The following is a 26,350-nucleotide window of genomic DNA, read 5'->3' on the forward strand; positions in this document are numbered from 1 at the left end:
CAGGATTGGGAGTCAGCCCAAATTCTGGCCCAGATCCTTTCTGACATTGGTCACGTTTGTGACCTCGGGCAAACCACTTACCTTAGCTGTGCTTCAGCATCATTACTTGTAAAAACAAGGGCTTCAGACTCAGCTAGCACCTAAACCACCAGCACTGGGTTTGGAGTCAAGGATCTGGGTTCAAAACCTGACTCCCTCACCTTCTGTCTGTATGACCTTGTACAAATCACTACCTTTTTGGCTCTCATTTTCCTCATCTGTAAAATAAAATGGATGAACTAAATGCCTTTTAAGGTCTCTTCATCCTCTACATCTATGATCCCATGTCCCTTTTCAGTTTTAAATCCTCCAGCCTTAGCATAATCGTTCCTTAATGCATTAAGGTTCCCTTCAGGTCAATCAAGAAATAAATAAAGATTTATTAATTATTACTAACTGTGTGGCAAGCACCGAGTGCTAATGTTACAAAGATTAAAAAGAAAAGCAGTACCTGTCCTCAAAGGGACATATACACACATACAACACATACACATGTGTGCTTCTGGCTACAAGGCACTGAGTTTGTATTGGAGGTTGAATAGTGTAGTGTAAAAAGCGTGAACTTTGTCCTTGGGGAGTTTAACACTCTCAGTAGGGAAACATGCCATGTGCTTGTGAAACAGCTGCTAGAGGTGATTACAAGTGACTTTGAGGGAAGCGGGCCATGTCTTCATTACGTTTGTTTCTGCCAGCCAGATTATTTGTGCATAATGCTTTGCTTTAATAAATGATTGTTGGATAATGAATCAGGCAGTGAGAGAACACTATCAGATCATGTTGATTTATTTTTTGTAAGCAGCCTAAAAGTGTGAGATGACAGTCTTTTCAGGATATCCACAAGGTACATAATGAACCTGGGTGATTGGCTGTATTTACTTGTTTATTTATAGTACCATTTCCTTTTGTGTCTTACAGTGACCTATGGGATGGTGAGTTCCAGCATGTACTACTACACCAGGGTAATGTCGCAGCTTTTCTTAGAAACACCTGTGTCTAAAATGGAGAAAACAAATTTCAAGACGCTCTCCACAATGGAAGACTTCTGGAAGGTATTTGAAAATACTTCTCTTGATCACTGAAAAGTGTCATTTGTCTTCGTCAGCCTGGTTACACGGCTCTCCAGGGTAGCTATGCTCATTAAGGCCGATGGCGAGGTGAAAAGAACCTTGATATGGAGTCCGAGCACCAGCGTTCGATCTCGGCTCTGCCAGAGATGTGTCTGTGGTTCCACATGCCATCGAGCAAGTATTTTAACCTTTCTGAGTCTCAGTTTTTTTATCTTTAAAATGAGAAAGCCAAGCTGGGTGACTCTGTCCTGGTCTCAATCTATGACCCTCTGACATTCCCTTGTTTAGGACACGTGATCCTGAGATCAAACAGGCCTCCTCCTGCCATGTTGCACTGTTTGCCCATGTTGGACCTGCAATTCGTGAAAACCCCAAGATCATCTTCATGTGAACTGCTCTCCAGCCACACTTGACCTCTCCTGTGATGATCTAGTGGATTTGTTTTAACCCAAGTGTAGTAGACTACCAATCTAGTTGTCTACTGCTGTTATTCAGTTGTTTTTTCAGCCGTGTCCAACTCTCCCTGATCCCATTTGGGGTTTTCTTGGCAGAGATACTGCAGTGGTTTGCCCTTTCTTTCTCCAGCTCGTTTTACACATGAGGAAACTGAGGCAAACAGGGTTAGGTGGCTTGCCCAGGGTCACATAGTTCTAAGTGTTGGAGGCCATGTTTGAACTCAGGTGCTCCTGACTCCAGGATGGCACTCTACTCACTTGCACCACCTAGCTTCCCCTAACAGTCTGGTAATCCTGTACAGAAGAAAATGAAATTAGTCTGGCATGACTTCTTGAAGTTTTTCATGTAGCTATGCTGGCTGCTTGTGGTCATTGTTTCCTTTACTAGCTGCTTGCATACCATCCCTTAAATAGCATATTCTAGAATTTTTCCAGCAACCAAACCCACACTTGCTGGTATATAGTTGGCAGATGCTATTGTCTTTTCTGTTTGAAAATTGAAACAATGTACAGCTGGGTTGTAATTAATATGAGTTCGAATAATGCAAAATAGATTTAGTGTAAATAATAAAATTATATCAGGTCACATTTAGTATAAGGCACGTTAATGAAATGTGTGAATTAGTTGAGGATTTTAAGGTGCTGTTATGTCATCAGTCTGCATTTGTCTATTGTCACATGTAGATATAATCTACTGCTGCAAACCTTATTACCAACAGTTATATTACATTTTTTTAAAAAAGACTTCTTCAAAATGGAAGAAAGAAGAATGCTTCAGATGGAAACACAGCTGATGCAAAAGAAGAGACTTGTTCTTATAGTAAAACAAAAATTTGATGTAATTGAATGCCATAATGTGGTCATTGTAGCTCTAAAATATGATGAAATGTTAGAATGCTGAATGTACAATATGGAATATTATAAAATGTGCAGGAAAATTTTTTTTAAAGAAAAAGGGAAAGGAGAGAGAGAATTTGGAACTCAATATTTTAGAAAACAAATGTTAAAAATTTTTGCATGTAATTGGGGGAAAAAAAGAATATAATTTTTTTTAAAAGCCAAAATCTCATCAGCTTCTGTGATTTGCTAACAACTATAAGGAATATGGTGTTTCAGTGAGAGAAACAGAGTGTCTTTTAGCTGTATGGATTAAAGATGGCGATCAGAAATGCAGTTCTAGGGGTGGCTGGGTGGCACAGCGGATAGAGTACTGGCCCTGAAGTCAGGAGGACCTGAGTTCAAATTTGGCCTCAGACCAAACACTTGACACTTACTAGCTGTATGACCTTGGGCAAGTCACTTAACCCCAATTGCCTAAAAAAAAAAAGAAATGCAGTTCTTTTAGCAGAGCAGTCATTCAGAACAAAGTTTCAAGTCTGTTCAAAGTAATGAAAGACAATGGAAGTGAAATGGAAGTGAAGCTCTTCCTCCACGTCTGTCACCTGAAACACTGAATTCAATAACATAATGTTAAAATTCCTGGACAAGTGACCAGTGCAGTTGAAGACAAAGAAGCTAAATATCCTGATATTTTGAAGAAAATAATTGAAGAAGGTGTATATATTGATGAATAAGAAGGTTTTAATGTAGCTGAAACAGGTTTATTCTGGAAATAAATGTCTTCTAGAACTTACGTTTCTCAGAAAATATTCAATATGGATTTAAAGTGTTGGATGACACTTTTATTGGAAGGTAATGAAGCATAGGATTTCAAATGTAAACTACTACTTGTTTTGTTGGCCTGGAAAATCCTAGTGGCTACATCGACCGCTTTCTTTTCTTTGGTCAAGTAAGAAAACATGTATGATGAAAGCTTACTTTTGAATCTTGTTTTTAAAGTTTTTAAAGTTTTATTTTAGCCCAGCTGTTAAAAAATACTGCAGGGACAATAATATTGCATTTAAATTATTGCTGATTTCAGTCAACCAACTACACGAAGGTTCACTTAGTGAGAATGTGAAAGTATGTAGATTTTTTTTGCCATGAAATCCAGCATCTTTATCGCAGTCCGTAGACTAAGGATCTTTCCAAATAAGTTGCAACAACATTACAACTAAGGTCTACTACTTTAGGAAAACTTTTGAACAAGCAATTGCTAAAATTAGAGGCATCTATTTAATTTCCTTAACTGACTTCTGGAAAAAATTATAACATCAAAGATGCAATCAAAAACATTCACTATGCTTGGCAACAAATTACTGCAATCAGCATTTGCTGGTGGATGTGGAAACACATTTTGCCACATTGTACAAATAGTACAAATAGTAATTTTGAAAGTTTTCCCTCTGAGATGCAGACTGTTACAAACATTGGAAGGAAAATTTGGCTTTGATAAACTAGAAAATGACAGTGTTTGAAAATTGCTGGATACACAGGCAGAAGAATTGACAGATTATAATGTTCATTAAGATTAACCAATGTTTGGAGAAGCTAACTGACATGCACTGAATTGAATGGTATTGTTGATAAGAACAGGGAAATCTGAAAGGAGAGAGCTGATTGTGGGAAATGAGATGTCAGAGACAGAAATTAAAATGTGTAAGTCATCTACATAGACGTTGGACCTTTGGAAGTGGATGACATACAGATGATAAAGCAGAAACCAAGGGAAAAGCTAGAAGACTCACACCGAATCCCACATTCTTCAGGAAGCCTTTCCCCATTCCCAGCTGCCTTTTCCCCTGAGATTACCTTTAATATATAGCAGATATATCTTGAATATGCATAATGTTTTCTCCCTCTTTCAAATATGAGCATCTTGAGGTCAGGGTCTGTTATTGTCTTTTTTTAATCTACAACATTTAGCACCATGCCTGGCATTTATTACTTTATGAATGAATGAATGAGTAAATAAATAAATAAAGGCTAGCATTTATGTATTTAAGATTTGCAAAGTATTTTACACATATTATTTGATTTTATCCTCACAACAGCTCTGGGAAGTAGGTGCTATTATTATCCCCATTTTAAAGATGAGGAAACTGAGGCAGGCAGAGTGACTTGCCCAGAGTCACACAGCTAGTAAGTATTTGAGGCCAGATTTGAACTCAGGTCTTCTTGATTCTAGGTCCAGCACTCCATCCACTTAGCTATCACTAGTTCACCACTAGTTTAGCTTCTCCTGCTTCACCCCCCCAATTTTTTAACATTTCTATTTAAAGTTTTGAGTTCCAAACTCTATTCCTCCCTCGCCTCCCCCCTCCATGAGATGGTAAGCAATCAGATATTGATTATACATGTGCAATTATGTAAAACATTTCCATATTAGTCATTTTGTACAATAAGACTCAAAAGAAAAAAACAAAAGGAAGAGTGAAAAATAGCATGCTTCAGTCTGTATTCAGTCAATATCAGTTCTTTCTCTGGAGGCAGATCAGTATGCTTCATCATTAGTCCTTTGGGATTGTCTTCTGTCATTGTATTGCTGAGAACAGCTAAGTCATTCACTGTTCTTCATTGAATGATATTGGTTACTGTGTACAACATTCTCCTGGTTCTGTTCATTTCACTCAGCATCAGTTCACCTAAGTCTTTCCAGGTTTTTCTGAAATCATCGTACTTGTCATTTCTTATAACACAATAATGTTCCATTACAACCATATGCCACAGCTTGATTAGCCATTCCCCAACTGATGGATATCCCTTTGATTTCTAATTCTTAGGCACCACAAAAAGAGCTACTATAAATATTTTTGTTCAGATAGGTCCTTTTCCCCTTTTTTTGGATGTCTTCAGGTTATAGACCTAGCAGTGGTATTGCTGAATCAAAGGGAATGCATGGTTTTATAGCCCTTTGGGCATAGTTCCAAATTGCTCTCCACTGTGGTTGGGTCAGTTCAAAGTCCACCAGTAGTAAATTAGTGTCCCAGTTTTCCCATATCCCCTCCAACATCTAACATTTTCCTTTTGTTGTCATATTAGTTCTACTGCTTTTAATAGCTACTTTTTGACAAAAAGATTCAGTTCTGTTCCTTAATGCACTCGGAGTTCTTTCCTCAGCTCGCAGTTCAGTTCAGTTCCCAACTCAGCTATGTTCCATGCTCAGGTCTTCTCAAAGATCCCAGCAGCATGTGACAAGGCATTTTCTTACAAGCAGGAAATAATAATGAAGACTCTGAGGTCTGTTCCTAGAACTATCCCAAAGTCCCTCCTGGTGCCAGTTCTGAGGACTTCTCAGACCAAGTTTTGAGGTCTCTTCTGACCCTAGGAAGTCTGGTCCTGGTCAACTCTGCTGTACTAGAGTCTCCAGTATGAAATTATCCCCCTCTTTTTCATGGTGAGAAACCAAAAATGAACATTTCTTCCAGCCAAGTCACCACTGTGCAATATTTATTTGTCCCATAGTCCCTAAGTAGTTCTAAGCAGAAGGCTTTCCAGCTATCTACCTTGAAGACCTCATATTTGTCGTATGCAAATTAGATGCTGGAAAACAAGATAATTCTGCTGTCTTTACTCTGGGTGAGCCATCTTTTCTCTAATGTTTCTCTCACAACTGTCCTCATTTCTTACCATGTCTATTAGTAAAATTATTCAGATCAAAAAGGGATACCACTTTACATAGTGAAATCAGTCATATCTGTTAACTGAAATCAGGAGATGATGGGCCAAAATATGAGTTAAATTTGAGGTGACAAAAAGAATGTGGTTAAAGAGAAAAGGTTAGAGAGGAAGATAGAGGATGAAATAGTTTTTCAATATTTTGTCAGACCTCAGAACCGTGCATAAAAAGTAAGCTCATTGCAGTGGTCTCCACTAAGACACTAAGAAGCCTAATAAGGTATAAAACTGGAAATTGATTTTAGTTCTAAGACATAGTCCAGCTGGCATAAGTTAACTAACTCTTCCGTGTGTGAGTCTAAACTCCTTTTCCTAACTTACTCCTGTAACTTCACCCTTCATGTACATTCTGGAGAAACTTCCCTAAAGGTCAGACTTTTGTCTTGTAATTACCTCTACCCTTTATGCTGGTAGTCTTGATATTTGTATTCTGGGATCCACTCAGAAATTCCTTTCTTGATGCAGTATTGTCTGTCATTGCTCTACTATTCATACCTTCACCCCATGATTCTGTGGCAACAAAGTGATAGATCTCAATTCTGCCCCTCACCACTAACTTGGCCGGAGGAGTCATAGTAAAGCAGAAGCCTGCTCTGGCTAGGGAAGGAGGGCTCTGTTAGAGGGGACCCCGGGCATTGTAACAATGGGTGTGGGAGTTGAGGGGGGTGCTGCATCAGGCCTGAAGGAAAGGAGAATGGCCTCCATCAGGACCCAGGTCTGTACCCCCAGAACTCATGTGGAGCAGGAATTAAGGCGAGTAAAAAGTGATTTCTCCAACTTGGGAGGAGGCTGAGATATTTTTAAGGTCCAACCCTTGGTGGAACCTCCATTAAAGGAGTCAAAAACTGAATGATAGGGAGATATAAGGCGAAAAAGAGTGAATTTACTGATGATCTTAGGAGGAGGAAAATTCAGTTAATCTTGAGCACAAACAGAAAAATCACCAGGAAAGATATTAATAACAGTCGGGGAAAGATGGTGACCAGGACATCTAGAGGAGCCTGAACACATCTGATTCAATAGTTCAAGACAAAGGAAATTGAACCAACGCCTGATGAGCAGAAGAGTCTGAATTCCTAAGAGAGCACGGAACCACAGCAGAATATTCCTGAAAGGTTCAAGAAAAAAATTTTTTCCTGATTTCTTTCATTGCTTTTGTAAGCAGAATTGCTGACCTCCACAGCAGAAATAATTGGCAGAATTAAATAAAATGAATCCAGCATGGATTACTTGCTCAGGTCCAGAAGGGAATTAGGAGCTTTATTAGTATCAAAAACATTTGGAATAACTACTATTAGACATGTTACCAGAAAGTCTGCAAAGGTTGAAAAGAAAGATTTGCTGGGTATCAGTAAGGGCTTTCTTGAAATTTGAGTATATTTGTTTATAGTGCCTTTCAAGTGTGTGAAGATGTTTTTCCCTTCTCAACTACTTGTCAACCTTCCCCCTACAAATTGTTTCCACTAAATTTACTTAACAAAGCATTTACAAAAACATTTTCAAAGATAAACTGAAATTCAGCTCTGTCAAAATTATCATAAATGTTTAAATAGTGGGAGTTTGAATTGACAAAGTACATAGAAAAAAGATAAGCAGAGAATGTGAAACTCAGAAAATCTTTATGAATCAGTGATTGCTTTTCATAGTCATGAACAAAATGTTTATTTTTCAATAAGCAAAAACCCTGTTAAAACTTGGGATCAGAGCTGCTGATTTTGTAGAAAAATTAATTTTTTAATTTTGACTGCATTTTCCATTGACCCAAGAACTCTTTCATGAACCTAGCTCATGAGTTCTTTGTATTGGGAAGACTGACACTGTTTGTTTGTTTGTTTGTTTTTTGCAATTGGGGTTAAGTGACTTGCCCAGGGTCACACAGCTAGTAAGTGTCAAGTGTTTGGTCTGAGGCCAGATTTGAACTCTGATCCTCCTGACTTCAGAGCTGGTGCTCTTATCCACTGTGCCACCTAGCTGCCCCAAAGACTGGCAGTCTTTCTCCCTCCATTACATCCTTGCCTTGATCCTATTAAATACACTTCCCCATCTCTAACACTCATCAAGGTCAATGGCAATTCCACCCCAAGGCTAGAATGGACCCTGGTTCTTAGGGACATCTAGGGATGTGGTTGGGCCCTGGGAGACAAAACAGTCCCCTTCTCTTCTTAGTCCCTTGGGAGAGGGTATGTTGGGGGTTCAAAGCCCCTGTTGCTGTTCTGTCAGTGACTGCTGGTCCAAAGAGTTTGGGGGAGATGGAAGCCCCTTGGCTAGAGAGCTTAGAGTCATGACAAGTTATGTGTTTGAAATGAAATATTTAGTCTGAGCTGAGGGTTGAGTCTTAGGAAGGTTAGGTGGAAGTCCCATGCCTATTCTTCCAAACCCAGGAATGAGGTTTGGAAGTCTAAGCTTTTGGGAGTCAAATCCTAAGAAGGGCATGAGGAACAAGGACCTGGGCATTGGCACTAGGAAGAGTGGTCCCAGTGTAAATAAGGAAATCACTGTCGATTTGCAGCTGAATCAAAGCTATGTAACTGTCAAAAAAAATTATATCCCTTGTATATGCCAGTGGCATCTTATTATGTACTTTGCAAAATTCTATTCTTTATATCCTGATTCATTGAAATAGGCAGGTTCTGGGCAAGCAGGAGAGATCTGTTAGACCATTCCCTTAATACTAACAAATAATTATTGATCTTCTGTGTTCAAGTTATATGAGAGGTATTCCACAGCATACATTGAAAAGTGTTGTTCAGTTGTGTCCGACTCTTTGTGACCCCATAGCCCATAGCATGCCAGGCCCTTCCATCCTCCACCATCTCTCAAAGTCTGTCCAAGTTCGTGTTCATTGTCTCCATCTCATCCTCTGCCGTCCCCTTTTCCTTTTGCCTTCAATCTTTCCCAACACCAGAGTCTTTTCTATTGAGTCCTGTCTTCTCGCTATGTGGCCAGAATGTTTAATCTTCAGCTTCAGTAGTTGACCTGTGAATAGCCTGAATTAATTTCTTTAAATATTGACCTATTTGATTTCCTTGCTGTCTAAGGGACTCTCAAAAGTCTTCTCCAGCACCACAATTTGAAAGTGTCAGTTGTAGAGATGTGGCTTTCTTTATAGTCCAACTCTCACAGCCATGCATTGTTACAGGAAAAGTCATAGCTTTGATTATCTAGACTTTTGTCAGCGTAAGTACTGACATACATAACAAAATGATGTGTATAACCAGGAGACTCAAATACACAAGTCTGTCTTATTCTCCTGGTACAAACTGTCAGAAGCATAACTGGCTAGAATAAGAATAGGGAACACAAGGTACATCTACACTGGCAACAACCAGAAATAATGGGGAGATAATTATGACAATAGATTTATTTCAGAGCCCCTCTGGTCCTTGAGAACTCTAATTATATTAGGGTGGTGGGCATTCAGATTACTTAGGTGGCCGCATGGAAGTTTGGGGCAGCAGGAAAGATATTTGCTGATATTTTGACTTTTCAGACCTTTTCTTTTCCTTTCAGTTCACAGAGGGCTCTTTGCTTGATGGCCTCTATTGGGAGATGTGGTACAACAACAGAACGGTAGCTGAAAACCGGAGTTTCATTTACTATGAGAATCTGCTATTGGGTGTGCCCCGAATCCGTCAACTGAAAGTCAGAAATGGGTCTTGCTCTATCCCGCCAGACTTGAGAGAGGAGATTAAAGAGTGTTATGATGTCTATTCTGTCAGCAATGAAGAAAGAGCTCCGTTTGGTCTCCAGCATGGAACAGCGTATGTACTTCTTCCTCCTCTTAGGCATTTGTGCTTCCTCTCCTGTTTTTCCTATGCTTCCCTTCATTCTTTAGCAAATAGAAAACGTTGTCAGTAATTTTCCAGTGCTTATAAGCCTAGACTTTGCCAAGCATACTCTTACCTTTTTCAGAATGTATCTACCCATGAGTTTAATTTGCATGCTGCTCTTTCAGTTCTGGGTCACAGAATTTTGGAATTGTTGGGAATGGCCGAAGAATCTTCTCTGTACTATAACAAACAAGTGGTTGGGTATCCCACTGCACTTGTGCCAAGCCCAACTTCGCCTCTTTGGTACATCTACACATCACTCTTAGTTCTGCCCTTTGGGGCCAAGCTGAAGAACTCTAATTCCTCTTTTGTGTGACAGCTTTTTAAATACTATCATGGAGGGGCAGAGTCAAGATGGCAGAGTAATGGGAAGAAGTACAGCCTAGCTCTCTACGAAGATGTAAAAAACACCAGATAGAATTCTGATTGGGAAATCCAAGAAAAAGTCACAGTGAGTCATTTTTACAGTCTAGGGGGACTAGAGAGGTCTACAGATGCTAGGGAATGGTCTGGCCAGGAGATCGTCGCATGCAGAGCATGATAGCACCCAGGGACTGAAAGAAAGTTCAGACTTGCACTGGGGCAAGATAAGATGCAAGGGGATCCTGGAACTAGCACAGGGATAGGTGCAGGAATAGGTGTCATTGGCAACTCTGTCACACAAGTAATTGCAAGTTGGACTAAGATGGGGATCTGCACATGGAGTGGTGAAGAGGGGTCACTGACAGGCCCTATCATAGCAAGGAACAAGAACTGAAGGAAACAGTATCTGTGAGAATATGACCTCTAGGGCAGAGCAGGAACTTCTTTCTGCCTCCAGCCCAGGAAACCTTCAGTAAAATAACCAAGACAGGAATCCCAGACCAAAGACAAGCCTGTAGTTATGTTGCTCTGAACTCACAAAGCCTCCCAGTGAATGAATACAGCCCGAGTCCTTTAGCAGTCTACTGACATCTCCAACCAGGGATAAGCCAACAGACTCAAACTTGGGTCAGGAACTTGCAGAGCTCAAACCAGGGGGATAGTGAGTAGACAGCCTTGGATTGCTTCACTTTGGGAGCACTGAGAGCTTGCAGGTCCCCGGCCTGAGCTGTGAAAGCAGCAGGACACAAGAGAACAGAAGCTCAGCCCAGCCATCGCCCTAGAACCACAGAGAATCCAGCACTAATGTGAGGTCTAAAGTCAAGAAGTAGGCTTAAAAGAATGAGCAAACAGAAAATGAATCTCACCGCAAAGAGCTGTTATGGTGACGTGAAACTTCAAGACACAAATCTAGAAGAGAGTGACTCTAACACATCTAGAAACAAAGCCTCAAAGAAAAATGCAGCTTGGATACAAGCCCAACAAGAATTTCTGGAACAGTTAAAGCAAAAGCTAAAAGCAAGTTTAAAAAAGCTAAAAATTATTATAAAAACCAAATGAGAATAGTAGAGAAAAAAATAGGAAAAGAAATGATAGCTATGGAGAAAAAAATGTGAAAAGAGAATTAATAGCTAGAAATAAGAGACAAAGCTTTAGCCAAGAAAGTAACTTTCTGAAAATTAGAATTGACCACATAGAAGCTGATGCCTCCTTGAGAAATCAAGAAATATTAAAATAAGGTCTAAATACTGAAAAAAAAAAGACGAAAATGTGAGGTATCACATAGCAAAAACACTGACTTGGAATACACTTTAAGGAAAGATAATTTAAATATCATTGGATTACCTGAAAACTATAACCAAAAGAGCCTAGACAGTATATTTCAAGAAATCATAAAAGAAAACTGCCTAAATCTCTTAGAACCAGAGGGCAAAGTAACCTCAAAATGAAAACTCCTAGGAATATCATAGCCCAGATCCAAAGCTCCTAGAGCAAAGAAAAAATACAAGCATCCAGAAAGAAGAAAATTCAAGTACTGAAGAGCCAGTCAGGTCACAAAAGATTTAGCAACCATTAATATAAAAGGAGCAAAAAACTTGGAATAGGATATTCCACAAGGCAAAAGGTCTAGGCTTGTAACCAAGAATAACTTATCCGGCAAAACTGAGTATAATCCTACAGGGGAAAAAATTAAATTTTAATGAAGTAGAGTTTTTGCAAGCCTTTCTGATGAAAAGACCAGAGCTGCATAGAAAATTTGGCATACATACACAGAAGTCAAGAGAAACATTAAAAAAAATAAATAAACATGACCAAGAAATCATAAGGTTAAACTGTTAAACTTTACATTCTTATGGGGGGAAATGATATGTGTAGCTTTGTCATTATCAGGGGTCATAGAGAAAGTGCCTGAAGGAATTCTACTTTGTTTTGATCATCTTAAAAGAAGAATGGAATGGGTGAGGAAAAAGAATACATTGAAGAAGGAAGGGAGAGGGAAGATAAGGAAAATTATCTCACATAAATGGGGTGGGCAAGGAAAAGTCTATATAATGAGGGAAAAGTTGGGACTGGGGGGATGGGCAACATTTGAACCACAAATGTGCTAGTCAGAGGAGGAAAGAATACTCTCTCTCTCTCCTCTTTTTCTCTACCCTTCTCTCTCTCTGTCACACACACACACACACACACACACACACACACACACACACACACACGAGTCTCTCTCTCTCAACCCTTTAGGGAAGGGACACCAGAGGGAAGATGAGAAGGAAAAAGGAGAATAAGAGGGAGGGTAGTTGAAGGGATTAGGAAATACCTTTGGCAAAACAAACTCTTAAAGAGGGAATGAGGGAAGGACAGAAAGTGGGGGAGTAAAAATGTAAGATGGAAGGAAATTCACAATTAGCAATCACAATTGTGAATATGAATGGAATGAACTCACCCCATGAAATGGAGGAGCGCAGAATGGATTAGAAACCAGAATATAACAACGGGTTGTTTTGGTGGGGAGAAAAACCCAAACTTGAAGCACAAAGATGAGAACGGTTAAAATAAAGGGCTGGAGTAGAATGTATTATGCTTCAAACTAAAGTGAAAAAAGCAGAGGCCAGTAATCATGTTTTGAGACAAAGCAACAGTAAATATGGCCCTAATAAAAGATAAACAGAAAAACTAGGTTTTGCTAAAAAGTACTATAGGCAATTAGTATTATTAAATATATACACCAAAAGGCAAAGCATGTTTGAGAAGTCAGCCAGAGAAATGACTGGAATGTCCATTCTCTTTGTATCAGAGACTCCATTATTGGGCTTATACCTCAAGAATGCACTCGATAAGAAGAAAGTCCCCATATATACCAAAATATTTGTACTAGAAGTTTTTGTGATAGCTAAGAATTGGAAACAAAATAAAAATCCATTGATTGGGAAATGATTAAGCAAATTGTGGTACATACATGTAATGGAATATTACTGTGCTGTAAGAAGTGATGTATGTGATAGAAGCATGTACTAGTTACAATGTAGTACAGTGATTGAGAGTTGTAAATCACAGGCTCTGAATGAAGGTTATTATGAAGAGTATTCTGCATAGATCATTGAAGAAGAAAATGAATTTACCTATCTTACCTTATCTTGTATTGATTACATTTTAGGATGACTCTTTCCTGACCTATAAATTTCACCAGTAAGTTATCTTTAAATAATATTGTAGGATGGGTTACTTCTGGAAAACCTCTAGAGAAAGCTAATTCTCTATGTTCAATTGTTGTTAAGTATCCATTTATAGAAAATATCACTTCCTGATCTTGTCTCTGTTTGGAGCTTAAGCTCTCTTGGGCACTCTTGTAACTGACCCAGATTTATTACATAGTTTCTGTACATCTTTATAGTTGCTAAAAGTGGTGACTGTGATGGTTGTTTTTTGTTTTGTTTTTTACCTAGTTGGACATACACAAATGAAAAAGACTTAAATGGGAGTAGTCACTGGGGACTGATTGCAACATACAGTGGGGGTGGCTATTATCTGGACCTGTCGAAAACCAGAGAGGAGACCGCAGCACAGATCGCTAGTCTGAAGAAAAACATCTGGTTAGACAGAGGGACCAGGGCAACTTTTATTGACTTCTCAGTGTACAATGCCAACATTAATCTCTTTTGTGTAGTCAGGTATGTATTTTTTGTGATCATATTGTAAATCTTGGTTTGCTCATGTTTTGTGTGTGGATGTATGTGATGATACATTCTTGGAGTATTTACAACTAAAAATTTTCCTTCTTATTTCATTAAATAAGGGTCATAAGATTCAAAATGGATAACAAAGAATGGGCTGTGCTGATAAAGAAAAGAAAGGGCAGAATCATTTCATGGTATACTGAGTATTTCTTGGATATGTGAATTAAAAGTATTAAATCATAGAACCTTAGAGTAGGAATGTTTATCTAGTGTAACTATCCTGGGAGAAAAAGCTATGTTTTTCTACCATCTATCATTTAAGAGAATTAATCATCTCTGTGCCATAGTTATGTCTCATGACCCTGACCTTTAGTCAAAGCTCATTTTCCTAAGTTTGCCATCCTCTGCTAGTATCTGTTCCATTTAACATACAAACTCAGATGGGGTGGAGATTGTATTAAGTATTCTGTAAACAATTAAGGTCACAACTCATGCTAAGTACAGACTAAAGATAGGCTAAATGCATTTCTCAACTTCTGTATTTCAGAGGACAGGTCAACTTTGGACAAAAACAATCCTTCTCACTGAAAGCAAGACAAGGTTCTCTGACTTTCCCACTGCCCACTTAATAGGAATGCGTGTCACTTAACTTTGCTAGTTTTTGGTTTCCTCATCTGTGAAATGAGGGACTGACTAGATTATCTTTAGGCTGTTATGCTTATTCTGTACAAAGATATAGCAGTGGGTTGATGACCAGATAATCCATCACCCAAAGGATCAAAAAACTATTTAACTTTTTGCAAGGACAGTTAAATTACGGACAAAAATGAGGACTCATACATGCCTGCAAAGTCATTTCTAATCATGGATGGTGCAAGGGGGAAAGTATTAAGTCTAGAAGCAGATATTTCTGTCACCTGCCTTGAGTTGTAAGGAGTTCCTCAAGGCTGAGTTTGCATGAGAAGGAAGTGATAGAAGGGTGGGGAAGCAGAGTCTTAGGGATGAGAAAAGTTTTAGGGGATGAAAGAATCACTGTGCATGAAACCAGCAATACTGTAGGACTGAGGGAACCAAGAGTCTCCAGCTACCTCTGGCTGCCATCCAGAAGAGAATGATACTGAACTATTATTTTTAGTTGTGAATCTCAAAGGACTAATTGTGTTCCTGATTTAATAATAATGCTGTCTTCTCCTTATCTGTAAGATTCAACTTTGATATGCCCACACAACTAGATTTTTTCATCCCTAAATTTGCACAATTGTAGATCAGTTTTTACAGAAAATATCATGTTAAATCTTAGAGTACTTATTTACAAAAAGAAAGAAGAAATGATTTCAATGACTGCTGAGCTCTGTTTAGAGCACTCCTAAACAGGAAATGGTGTGTGGCTTCTTTGAGGACGGGAAAGGCAAAAGCAGCCGAGAGTTCCATGTTATTCTGTGTTATTGGCTGTGTATGTGTTTGGAGAGGTTTGGGGGAGAGCTCAAGCAAGTCACTGCTTTCACTCTGCCATCTTGGCTCTGCCCCTTCCTATCTGTGTGTGTGTTTAAATAAAAGTTACTCTTGAACTTTCCTTCCCATACTTTGAATATGAATGGTGATACTACCTTCTCAGAATTTCAGAGATGCTAGGTCAGGATGTGCCAGATGAATGGGCATGTGAGGGAACTAAATGAGGAGTGTGTCTCCCCTGGATGCATTTACACAGAATTTGTACGTATGTGTTCACACTATTCCACTGAGGTTATTCTCACCCTGAAAATCTGTCATGTAGAAAAAAGGAAAAGATAAAAATGAGAGGGCTGGAAGAGTTTCCCTATGTTTTTTAGTCTCAGTTTAATCCAACCCTCATCTTCATTTCTCTGTTAAATTATGGTTGTGGCTATAGAGGATCAATGAACAGCAGCTGCAGAGATGAAGTATGACTGTTTTGTTCCGTAACAGAGCAATAGCCTAAAAACTGAGGGCCTTCCTAGGCCAGTTTTGGTCCTAGCTTTTAATGACTCTACTGGAAGTCTTAGGTAGATCATTTAACATCAGTTTTCCATTGATAGAAGGAAGATAGGACTAATCCATATCAGAGGTTTAATGATCATGATCCCCACTCACATTATTTGTAGAGATACCCTAGGTCAGTGCTACCAATAAGACTGTGTAATATGGTACTCTTAAACTTTTTTTAGAGTGCCTAGGTTCTGTGGGAGATGCTGGGTGGAGGTTTGAGGGGAGAGGGGATACAGAGATATTGAACACAGAGCCTTACACAGACTATGCCCTCAATAAATGTTTGTTGAATGAATGATAGAATTCTTGTTCTGCAGTCTTAATTAGGAAAGAAAAAAGTGTCCTCATCTTCTTGAGCATCAGAATTACGTACCATTGTATCTTCTATAGCCCATTGTATACATTGCTTTCCTTTAGTAGGGACTTGTGAGTAATAATGTAAGGTTATATCTAAGTTGTTAAGTTAGTGGTACAGACAATGAGTACTGAAGGAGTTAAGAAAGGGAGAGACCCATGACTCAGATGATGATACAGGTGTGCCTGCTTGTCTGCAGTAGAGTTGGTCAAGACCAGGCCTGAGTGGGTCTAAGAAGAGCTCTTAGAGTTTACACTTCTACCTGTTGTTGTGAGAGCTAATTTGGGGGGAAACTTTGCCATTTGGTGCCTTTCACTTTCCTTACACTGCTGTCTACAGCCTGAGAGGTGAAAACGCCTCAGAGCTGCGAGAGTCCAGCCAGAGAAACTGACCGGGATTATGGCTTTGGTTTTGCTAAAAAGAACTTAATGCTCGTTCAGGGCTCTGCAGAAGTGGCTCTCCGCATTCCAGAACTGTTGTGAAGGCTCCTTAAAAGGGGGACATGGGAGATCGAGGCCCCAAGTTCCTCATTGTGAAGTGCCAGAGTGCCTGTGTTCTCAATCTTCCCTAGGGAGAGTGTGTGCTCCTGTTCCATCACAGTCTTTGTGTGCAGTAGTGAGGAGCTTAAGCTTGGGATACTGTATTTTTAAAATCATTATAGCTTAGTAAGTATTTCTGATTAAGAATGAAGCTGTGGACACTTGAGAACTACAGTGTTAGGAACGTATTTCCCCCTCTACAAGACTTGCAGCAGCCTGCATGCCCCAGCCTGTCAGCATAAAAACAAGTTCAGTGAGAAGCCCGGAGAGAGACAGATGGAGGAGGGAAGGGGTGCTCTTGAAGGACCTTCACATTTAGTCCTATCTTGTCATTGTATTAGAAGATGTGCTGATACCCAGAGACACTAAATGACTTTCCAAAGTCACATACCCACTTAATGCGAGAGCCATGACTAAGTTCATAGACTTAGGACTGCAAAGAATCTCAGACATCATTAATTGCAACTCCTGCATTTTACAGAGGACAGAACTGAAGCCCTGAGAGGTTAAGTGACTCCCTTGGAGTCACACAGCTAAGTTGGTTTCTAAGTCAGGGTTAACATCCTGGTCTCTGGCCACTTTGCTATGCTGACATCTGGTCTCTGCGGGATTGTTTAGAATTTAGTTGCCAGGCCGACATAAATAAAGATCAGTATTTTTCATCCAAATTATAGAGAAGGGTAGAGGAATAAATTAATTGTTCTGAGACTAACAATAAGTTAGTGTTGTAGGGAGACCGAGTTACTGGGAAGATTTCTTTACCTCAGCATCCCCTGGTATCACTAGTAGCATGAACTTTGTATAGTATAAAGCTGATCAGAAAGACTGTTAGTAAATTCTCCTCGTTTAAATATTTACCACCATCATCAGAGACATTGAGTGTACAAGTGTACTTCACCTCTTTGTCAAAAACAGCCATTTAGCAAGAATAGCCTTCCAGACTGATTATTAAAGAACTCAGTGCTGCTAGATGCCTCTTAGCATTTATAACTAAGCAGTTAACCTTTTCCGTCATTACCTGTTAGTGTGTGCTAACAGTTCTGCCAGATTTGGAGTTAGAGCCAATGTTTGACCGATCCATATCCAATCTTCCTATGTCATTTTAATTCCCAGTGAAGGAGGAAAACATATCCTTTGCACCAAGTAGATGTTCTAGCAGTGCATGCCTGGGAAAAAGATTGATACAAAGGTCTTCTGCCCTGTATAAGTTACCATTTCTTGGTGTTTCTCCAAAGACCTTCCCAGGTCTAAACATAGGATTCTATTAATGCAATAAAGGGTCAATTTCTGAAAAGAAGTTTTGTTTTCATTAGTATATCAAATAGTTAAATTCTCTCCATGCAAGCAATGAGATTTTTTTCTGAGTCCATAATGATACCAGTCAATGAAGTATGCTTTTATTAATTACTCAGTAGGTATCAGGCACTGGGGCACAGATGGGGGTGGGGGGACAGGGAAGGGTGGGGAGATAAAGGGGGAGAGGCACAGGGGAGACAAAAACAAAAATTAAAATATCCCTTTCCTTCAAGGACTTTACGTTTTATCTGGGAGGCAAGAACATATACAAGTATATGTAAAATAAATGCGAATAAATCTAAAGTAATTTTTGAGGGGAGGCTGCTGGGGGTGAATCAGGAAGGGCCTCCTGTTGGACGTGGTGTTTGAGGAAGTTTTCCCGTGGAGCTGGAGTGCAAGCCAGGCACTCAGTAGCAAGTTAGTAATGTTCCAAGGGTGACCTTACAATGAACAAGGCAGCTTTGGGAATGGTTTGTGGAATCTAGCTCATTACTTTATATGATGCTTTGTGTTATGTGCTGGATAAGAACAAGCTGCCATCTTTATTCAGAGATACTCACTTACAGCTTTTTCTTTTACTGCAATATAGATTATTGGTTGAATTCCCAGCCACCGGTGGAGTGATTACATCTTGGCAGTTTCAGCCTGTAAAGCTGATCCACTACATCTCAACATTTGATTTCTTCCTGGCCGCCTGTGAGATCACCTTTTGCTTCTTTATCCTTTACTATATAGTGGAAGAGATTTTGGAAATTCGTATTCACAAATTACATTATTTCAGAAGTTTCTGGAATTGTCTGGATGTCATGATTATTGCGGTAGGTTCTAATGCAGTAACCATATACCTTATTTACTTATTTTTTTATTCTGAATTTAACACCCCCCCCCAAAAAAAGAGGAACACATTTATATGCCAAATAGAACAGAAAAAGAGGGTTATATTTGAAACATGAATTCTGTTGTGCACAGTTTACTTTCCTTTTTGAAAAGTATGTAATAAATGTAACATATTACTTTCAAACCTTTCCTGCTTATTTCCCTCTGAATGTCCTTCAGTTCCCTTCTGTTAATTTTAAAATTTCTCCAATGACCTTCTTTTCTTGCACAGTCCTTTTCAGAAATAAAATAGTAAAGCAAAATAAATCCACACATTTTCCATAGCCCAAAATGAATGCCTTGTTTTATACCTTGGCCCATCCGCCCTCGTGTCAGCATATGTTAATATGCTTCATCATTGGTCCTCTGAAGTCATGGCTGGTCATTGTAGCGATCAGAATTCTTATTACTGTATAAATCATACTCCTAGTTTTTAAAAATAAAGTAAAAGATTTCCTAGCACCTTCTTGTAGAGAATCTACAAGCCTCCACATTTAATAGGAGAATGGATTTAGAGCTGAAAGGGACCTTAGAAGTCATGTAGTCCAACCTACTTGTTATACAGATAAGGAAACCAAGACCTCTTTGGGTAAAGTGATTTGCCCAGGATCATGCAGAAGTAGTAGAGTGGCAGCTGGAGTCAGGTCCTCCAGCTCTAGATCCCACTAGATCCCTGTGCTATCTGCCTCTCAGTTCATATAGAATTTGATGATTCTCTAGTCCCATAACATAGTATCTATTTTATGTACACACACACACACACGTATTTTTTTAACTGTACTTAACCCAAATAATCTCTCCTGAGCTAAGTCACTCTTTCCTGTAAGTTATAAAACTAGTGAATCATCTACCTACCCAGATTTGGCGCCATGATGGGAAGAGATTATAAACGATATTACGCATAATACATTTCTCAAACTATAAGCCTTTTGCAGGTATCTTGCTCATACATGCAGTGTGTTGCCACTTGAAATTTCTTTAAGTTCTTCACACAAGTTTCATTTGATACAATTAATTTTACAAAGTCTCAGTACAGAATCAAAACTATAAGCCTTCCTTTATCTTAGCCATCTCATTGTAGGGAGCCTGTGGCAGCATGCTATAAGCCCTAATGGGGCTTTCTAAGGTGAAAAGGATTTGGTTATGAAGCTGGTGATGGTATTCTGGGCCAGCTTGAATAAGTTAGGAGATCACCAGATTGACTCCTGAGTAATAACTTTTTTTGGTGCAGCGACTCAGAGACACCATCTTCTAATGGATAGGAGTTGTGATCTGCATTGTGGACTTAATGCTGACACTAATGAAACCACAGATCCTAAACACATCGAAGCATGCTGTTTATTGTTTTTTATTCTTAGGGCTATCTATTTGAAGATTATTATTCTTTAGGTTTTATTTCCTACACACACATACACACACACACACACACACACACACACACACACACACATATACTGACCTTGGGCAGCACTCATGCTTGACTAAAATATATTGAGTGATAGCCATATAATGGATTATAATGACTAATTTTGGCCGTAAAGAAAATGGGGAGGGAAGAAGGAAAAGGAACGTGCATTAAGTGTCTACTTTGTGTCAGGCACTATGCAAAGTACCTTACAACTATTATCTTATTTGAAGAAAGGAAAAATGTACCTCCTTCACTTCTTTGCAAAGGTAGAGTGCTGTGGTTTCAGAGCACTACATATTTTGTTCAACTTAGTTGATATTTTAGCTGAATCACCTTCCTTTTCCCTTCTTTGGTTATTGCTTGTTGGAAGGCATGACTGTGGAGGGGCATGGAGAGGTATATATTGGCAAATGAGGTGATATAAAAATAAAAGATAACAATAATTTTTTTTAAGTTTATGGTCTTAAGACAATGGAATTTGTAAATATTGATCCTATTTCTTTCTTCTAGCTGTCGATAGTAGCTATAGGAATTGACATCTACAGGAAATCCAATGTGGGATTGCTGCTGAAATACCTTGAAGATCAAAATACTTTCCCCAACTTGGAGCCTCTAGCATACTGGCAGATACAGTTCAATAATGTGACAGCTGTAATGGTCTTCTTTGTTTGGATTAAGGTAATTTATGTGTTTGACATAGTCTAAGGCATAAAGTTAAACAATGGGATTAGCAGATATATAATTGATCTCACTGTCAATAGCTTACTACACTCTTGAAGGACTTAGTCAATGTTTGTTAATATGTGAAACTTGCCAAGTCTTGTTCTATATGAAGAAGGCTGTACAGTCCCAGCCCAGAGTAAACATGAGTGCTCTGGACTGCACAGTGATCGTTGGAATGGGGCCTGGTTTTGACTAGGGAATGCAAGTAGAAAGTGAGGATGATGGGGTACAAGGCAGGTGAAAAACTAGACATAGTAGTGCTCAATGATAAACATCTCTTTTCCATCTGGATTCTGCAACATCTTATTCTGAATTTAACTTGGAACCCACACCAAGTAGAGCTTTAAGGGACCTGTGAGTCTATCTAGTGTAGCCCCCACACTCATTTTATAGTTGGGAAGCCTTAGGCCTAGGGAGGTTAAATCATTTACTAGAGTCATATAGTAAGCATCAGAGTCAGGATTTGAATCCGGGTCCTCTGACTTCAGAGCCAATGTTTTTTCCATTGTGTTCACTGTGTAGTAAAATATTTGGTGGGTTTTTACAGCCTGGGTTCCTATTTGGGGTTCCAAATTGCAGGATCCAGCATTTTATTCCATACCTCATGTACATCTCAATCAATCAATCAGTCAATAAGTATTTATTGATTACTACTCTGTATCATGCCCCGGAGAAACAAAGAGAAAAGAGAAATAGCACTTGCAGTCAAGGATCTTACACTCTCTTGGGTGTAGCACATGTATCTAAGTATATGTGCAATAAGTCTAAGGTAATTTGGAGGTGGTGTATAGAGTACTGACTGCTTCATGTAGCATACCAAGAGGATTATGGGAACCTACTGGGATTCAGAAGATCCCAGAGCCCCCTAAAATACTCCATCGTGGCTTAAATGTACAACTCCACAAACAGATAGAAAAGAGGATCTCTAGAATTTCCCACCAAATCCAAGAATCCATAAAGGGACTCCCACAGTCCTGCAGAGGTCCTGTAACAGAAAAGTGGGGCTGGTTTAGGAGCACAGAAGGTGGGGAAGAGGAAGCTTCTTCAGCCTTCAAGCAGTTCCACCTTTCCCTGCCTGAGCTTAGCAATACCTAGACCTAGCCCAAGCCTTCCCTGAGGCTGTGGCCGTAGGAGAGCCACATTTGAGGCTTCTGGGTTGCAGAACCACAAAGCATCTCAGTCCAGACCAAGCCCATGTCTGGCTGGCTGAGCCCAGCTCCAGATACCATCCTCTGGGTGTGCAGGGCAGGTACAACCTAGCACCCCTAGTCTGGGCTAAGCAGAACCCATTCTGAGCAGCACCGGAATACAGACCTAGCCTTGGTGAACAGAGAGAGCAAAGTTAAACCAAGCAGAGTCGAATGGTACCAGTGGCCCAAGTCCAGCTGTGGGAGAAAGGTCCTGGGCAAAATCCAGCCTGAACAGTCCTGACACTGTGTCAGGAGTAGGAGTAGCACGTGAGTCCAACAGCAGGGAGGAAGGACCCCCAGGTATAGCTGAAAACAGGGCTAGAGCCCTGTAACAGCCCTAGCTGGGACCAGAATAGCCCCAGAGTCCCTCAAAGGAGAGGCTTTATCTAGCCCACTGTCCTTAGGACAGTGTAGGCCCTGCCCACCCCATTCAGTTGCAGAGTTTGACCCAAGTGAAGATCCCTGAGTTTGCTCCCTGAGCAAACCATGGAAAACTTTGAACAGCATAAGGAAAAGCATTGATTTGAAAGATACCCAAGAGATAAACCCTGAGGAGGATAGTGATACTCTAACAAGTCCTCTAGCAAGAGGGACTGCAGGAGTATCTAGAGGAAATGAAACAAGAGATACAGAATGGAAAAGCGGGGGAGGAAAGAATAATAAGGGAAAGTGACACCTTAGACAAATAACGGAAAACCTGACTCAGGCTCCAAATGTTAAAATGTGTCAGATGGAAAACAACAATACAGTAGGACAACAAGAAATAGGTAAGTAAAACCAAAAGATTAGAAGGAACAAAACAAAAGAAAATTCAAGAAATACAATGGCATAAAATAAGTAACCTGGAAAACAGGTCAAGGAAAGGTAACAATAGTAATAATAATAACAATAACAATTATAAGCATCTATATAGTGCTCTAAGATTTGCAAAGCACTTTTCAAAAGAATTATCAGAGTATCTGAAAACTATGATCAGAAAAAATATCCGGATATCATATTTCAGTTAAATATAAATGAAAACTACCTAGAACCCTAAGAACCAGAGGGTAAAGTAAAAATAGAATCCACCTGGTCATCTCCAGAAAGACACTTTAAAATGAAAACTTATAGAAAACTTACTTAAAATGAAAACTAAAATCCAGAGCATCTGGATCAAAGAAAAAACACCACAAATAGCCAACAAAGAGTTCAAATACCAAGGAGTCACAGGGAAGATTACATAAGATTAAGCAGCTTCCACAATAAAGAGGAGGAGACCTTGAAATATTATATTTCCAAAGACAAGGAATAAATATGTCAAGTCTGAAAAAAAAAATTACCATTGTTAACTCTGAAAAATGAAATCCCAAAGAGTTCACTGAAGTAATGCCCCCAACTGCTAGCTCTGACAAACAAAATAGATACCAAAGCATCACAGCAGCTATGGAATCACTGTTAACTCTGAAAATACCAAAGACTTCTCAGGGGTCATATACCAACTGTTAACTCTGAAAAATAAAGTATTAAAAAAGCTAACAGTGGTCATGAGCACCAAGCTTGCTCTATTCCATTGGAAGAGGGAAACTAGACACATGTGCTGGGGTCTGCTGTGATACCGAGGAGACCCCTGCAGTGAGGCTGAGCCTTGATGCCTGTAGGAGGGGCCATGCAGTGAGCTGTAGCAATGACAGTGATAGAGTAAAAGTAGCAATGAGGCAAGTGTGATTCATAGCAGGGCTTCATGATTGGGACGTGATATCTGCAGGTGCTTGTCCAAGTTCAGGAACCACCTGGGGCCGGTGTGAAACAGTGCTGGAATTTTGCTGCAGCAGAGTTCATCCAGAGGGTGAGCACAAAGAATTGTTATGCCAAGCTCTGGGCACAGCCTGCTTGCTGGGCCTTAGCTCTGAAAAACAGGATGTCTCCTAATAGTAAAAACAGAGGGATGATCTTGGTATGGGGATCCTGACAAATGTTTGTGGCCAAGTATTGTTTATCTGACAAAATTGAGTATAATCCTTGGGAAAAAGGGTAAGAAGGAAAAGGGAAATGTGTCTTTAATTTCCAAGGATTCCTGATGAAAAGACCTGATGATGATGATAATGATGTCCTGATCAGACATTTGAAAATGGAAATGCAAGCTTTAAAAGAAACATACATATCTATATTTGTTTAATTGAAAGGGAATATGTGGGAATTAATTTTTGTTTCATGTTAATAGGGGTATAAGATACAAATGTCTTTTCCGAACCCTAATATTTTTAAAGGTCATAGAGAAAAACTAAAAGGAATGAAAGTCTTTAGATGGTTTTGTTCTGTTATAATGGTTTCAGGAGAAGGCAAAAATGGGAAGGACAGGAAACTGTACTAGGGAAGAAAAGGAAGATGGGGATAGAAATCACTGTTGCATAAAATAAAGAGTATAATAACTAATAATAATATATATACATATATAAATAATAATAATATTAAAATAAAGGTGCATAAAATAAGAAGCATGTGGTCATGGGGTTTGCCTTCACTCAGTCAAGACCACTCCACAGGGAGTGTCAAAGAAGAGGGCATTAGCTCCCTCATCTCCTGGGTGGGGAAGAGATGGGTGATCCTTTCTGGTGATCCAGCCTGGAGGTACTATTTCAGGTGGTGAGAGGCAGGGCAGCAGCAAGGTGGATATAACAGTCTGGTGTGTGTCCTGGGGCCATGTAGAGTGGGCTCGTTGTATCTGTCACTCCCCAGTGGAGGTGGCTCAGCCCCAGGTTGGGAGTTTGCCCCCTTTGTCCTCCAAATCTCTTAGCGTGACTCTGAGTACATAACAGGCGCTTAAAAAGCACTTGACTGGTTATCTGGGGTGGAGAGGTGAGAGAAGAGCAGTTTTTTTTTTAATGTTCTTATGTTTCCTGACCTTTGTGAGGGCAGCACTTTTCCGCTTGAAAAGAAGTTTAATGAAGCCTGGTTATAGTCATAGAAGGTTGATGCTTTGTAGAATTCTTAGATCCAATTTGTGTTTCTTCTACAGCTTTTTAAATTCATCAACTTCAACAGAACCATGAGCCAGTTGTCCACCACCATGTCTCGCTGTGCCAAGGACCTCATTGGCTTTGCAATTATGTTTTTGATTATTTTTCTTGCATATGCTCAGTTGGCCTACCTTGTCTTCGGCACCCAGGTCGATGACTTCAGCACTTTCCAGGAGTGTATGTAAGTATATCTGCAGTTTTCAGAAGGGCTTCATGGCCATGATCTTTGTGTCCTGGGGACTTTGTGAAAGAATTTGGCCATTCCTTGATTAATTTTTTTTAAAACGTTAAGTAATAATGTAACTGACTTTCACAGAAATATTAGAATAGCATTAAAAAAACAGTAGTTGTCTCCAGAATGCTGGCACTTATGTTAGTAATCTTTTTTACAAGGGTTACTAGTCTTTTTATGGTTATATTTAGTCATTCCATTAGTTGCTCAATGAAATTTAGCTTTTAATTCCATAAACCTTCTCTACTAAAGTAGTCTTGACCCTCAGGACTTTTTAGCACCAAAATGTAAATATTAGCCATTATAGGAATGCTAGTCCAATTCCATATTTGCATTGAAAGTTGTGGCTTTACCTTTTATTTTCTAATAGTTCTGTGAATAAAACTCTGTGACCCTTATTTTTCAAAACAGCATTCAGGTGGATTTTGAGTCTTGGAATTCCCCACAAAAGTTTCTTCCCTCTTTCTTTCCCACCCCAACACCCCAAAAACAGAGCAACCATCTGTTGGAAACATAATGCTCTGGAGAGAAGATAACCCACATGGAGTAATTAGGAAATGAGAAGAGAGTAGGGAAGTTCCTTGCCCATAATGGGTACCAATGAATGTTATTGACTGATGAGAGAAGGACTTGTTAGGTTTCACTAAGATCTGCACTGCCGACACTGGATGACTCTTCAGTCTCATCACAACTTCGTAGACCCTCACCAGGGGTGCCAAATGAGATTAGACATTTGGGCTCTTAGC

The 26,350-nt window shown here is 39.5% G+C and overlaps 1 protein-coding gene across 2 annotated transcripts in view; it reads left to right on the forward strand.

Moving 5' to 3' along the window:
- The window catches only part of PKD2 (polycystin 2, transient receptor potential cation channel), a 59,442-nt gene that overhangs the window by 20,324 nt on the left and 12,768 nt on the right, over nt 1–26,350 (forward strand). Inside the window, exons 3-9 of one of the 2 annotated variants that reach the window (XM_078148523.1) lie at nt 955–1,088; nt 9,629–9,879; nt 13,755–13,979; nt 18,769–18,997; nt 20,974–21,141; nt 24,121–24,201; nt 25,372–25,553. In XM_078148523.1, coding sequence (XP_078004649.1) covers nt 955–1,088; nt 9,629–9,879; nt 13,755–13,979; nt 18,769–18,997; nt 20,974–21,141; nt 24,121–24,201; nt 25,372–25,553 — 1,270 coding nt within the window. The remainder of the gene's footprint in view (nt 1–954; nt 1,089–9,628; nt 9,880–13,754; nt 13,980–18,768; nt 18,998–20,973; nt 21,142–24,120; nt 24,202–25,371; nt 25,554–26,350) is intronic. The other variant, XM_078148524.1, reaches the window with a different exon arrangement.

This window comes from Phascolarctos cinereus, unplaced genomic scaffold, assembly GCF_003287225.1.
Source record: "Phascolarctos cinereus isolate Bilbo 61053 unplaced genomic scaffold, phaCin_HiC Scaffold_9;HRSCAF=440, whole genome shotgun sequence".
Lineage (NCBI taxonomy): Eukaryota > Metazoa > Chordata > Mammalia > Diprotodontia > Phascolarctidae > Phascolarctos > Phascolarctos cinereus.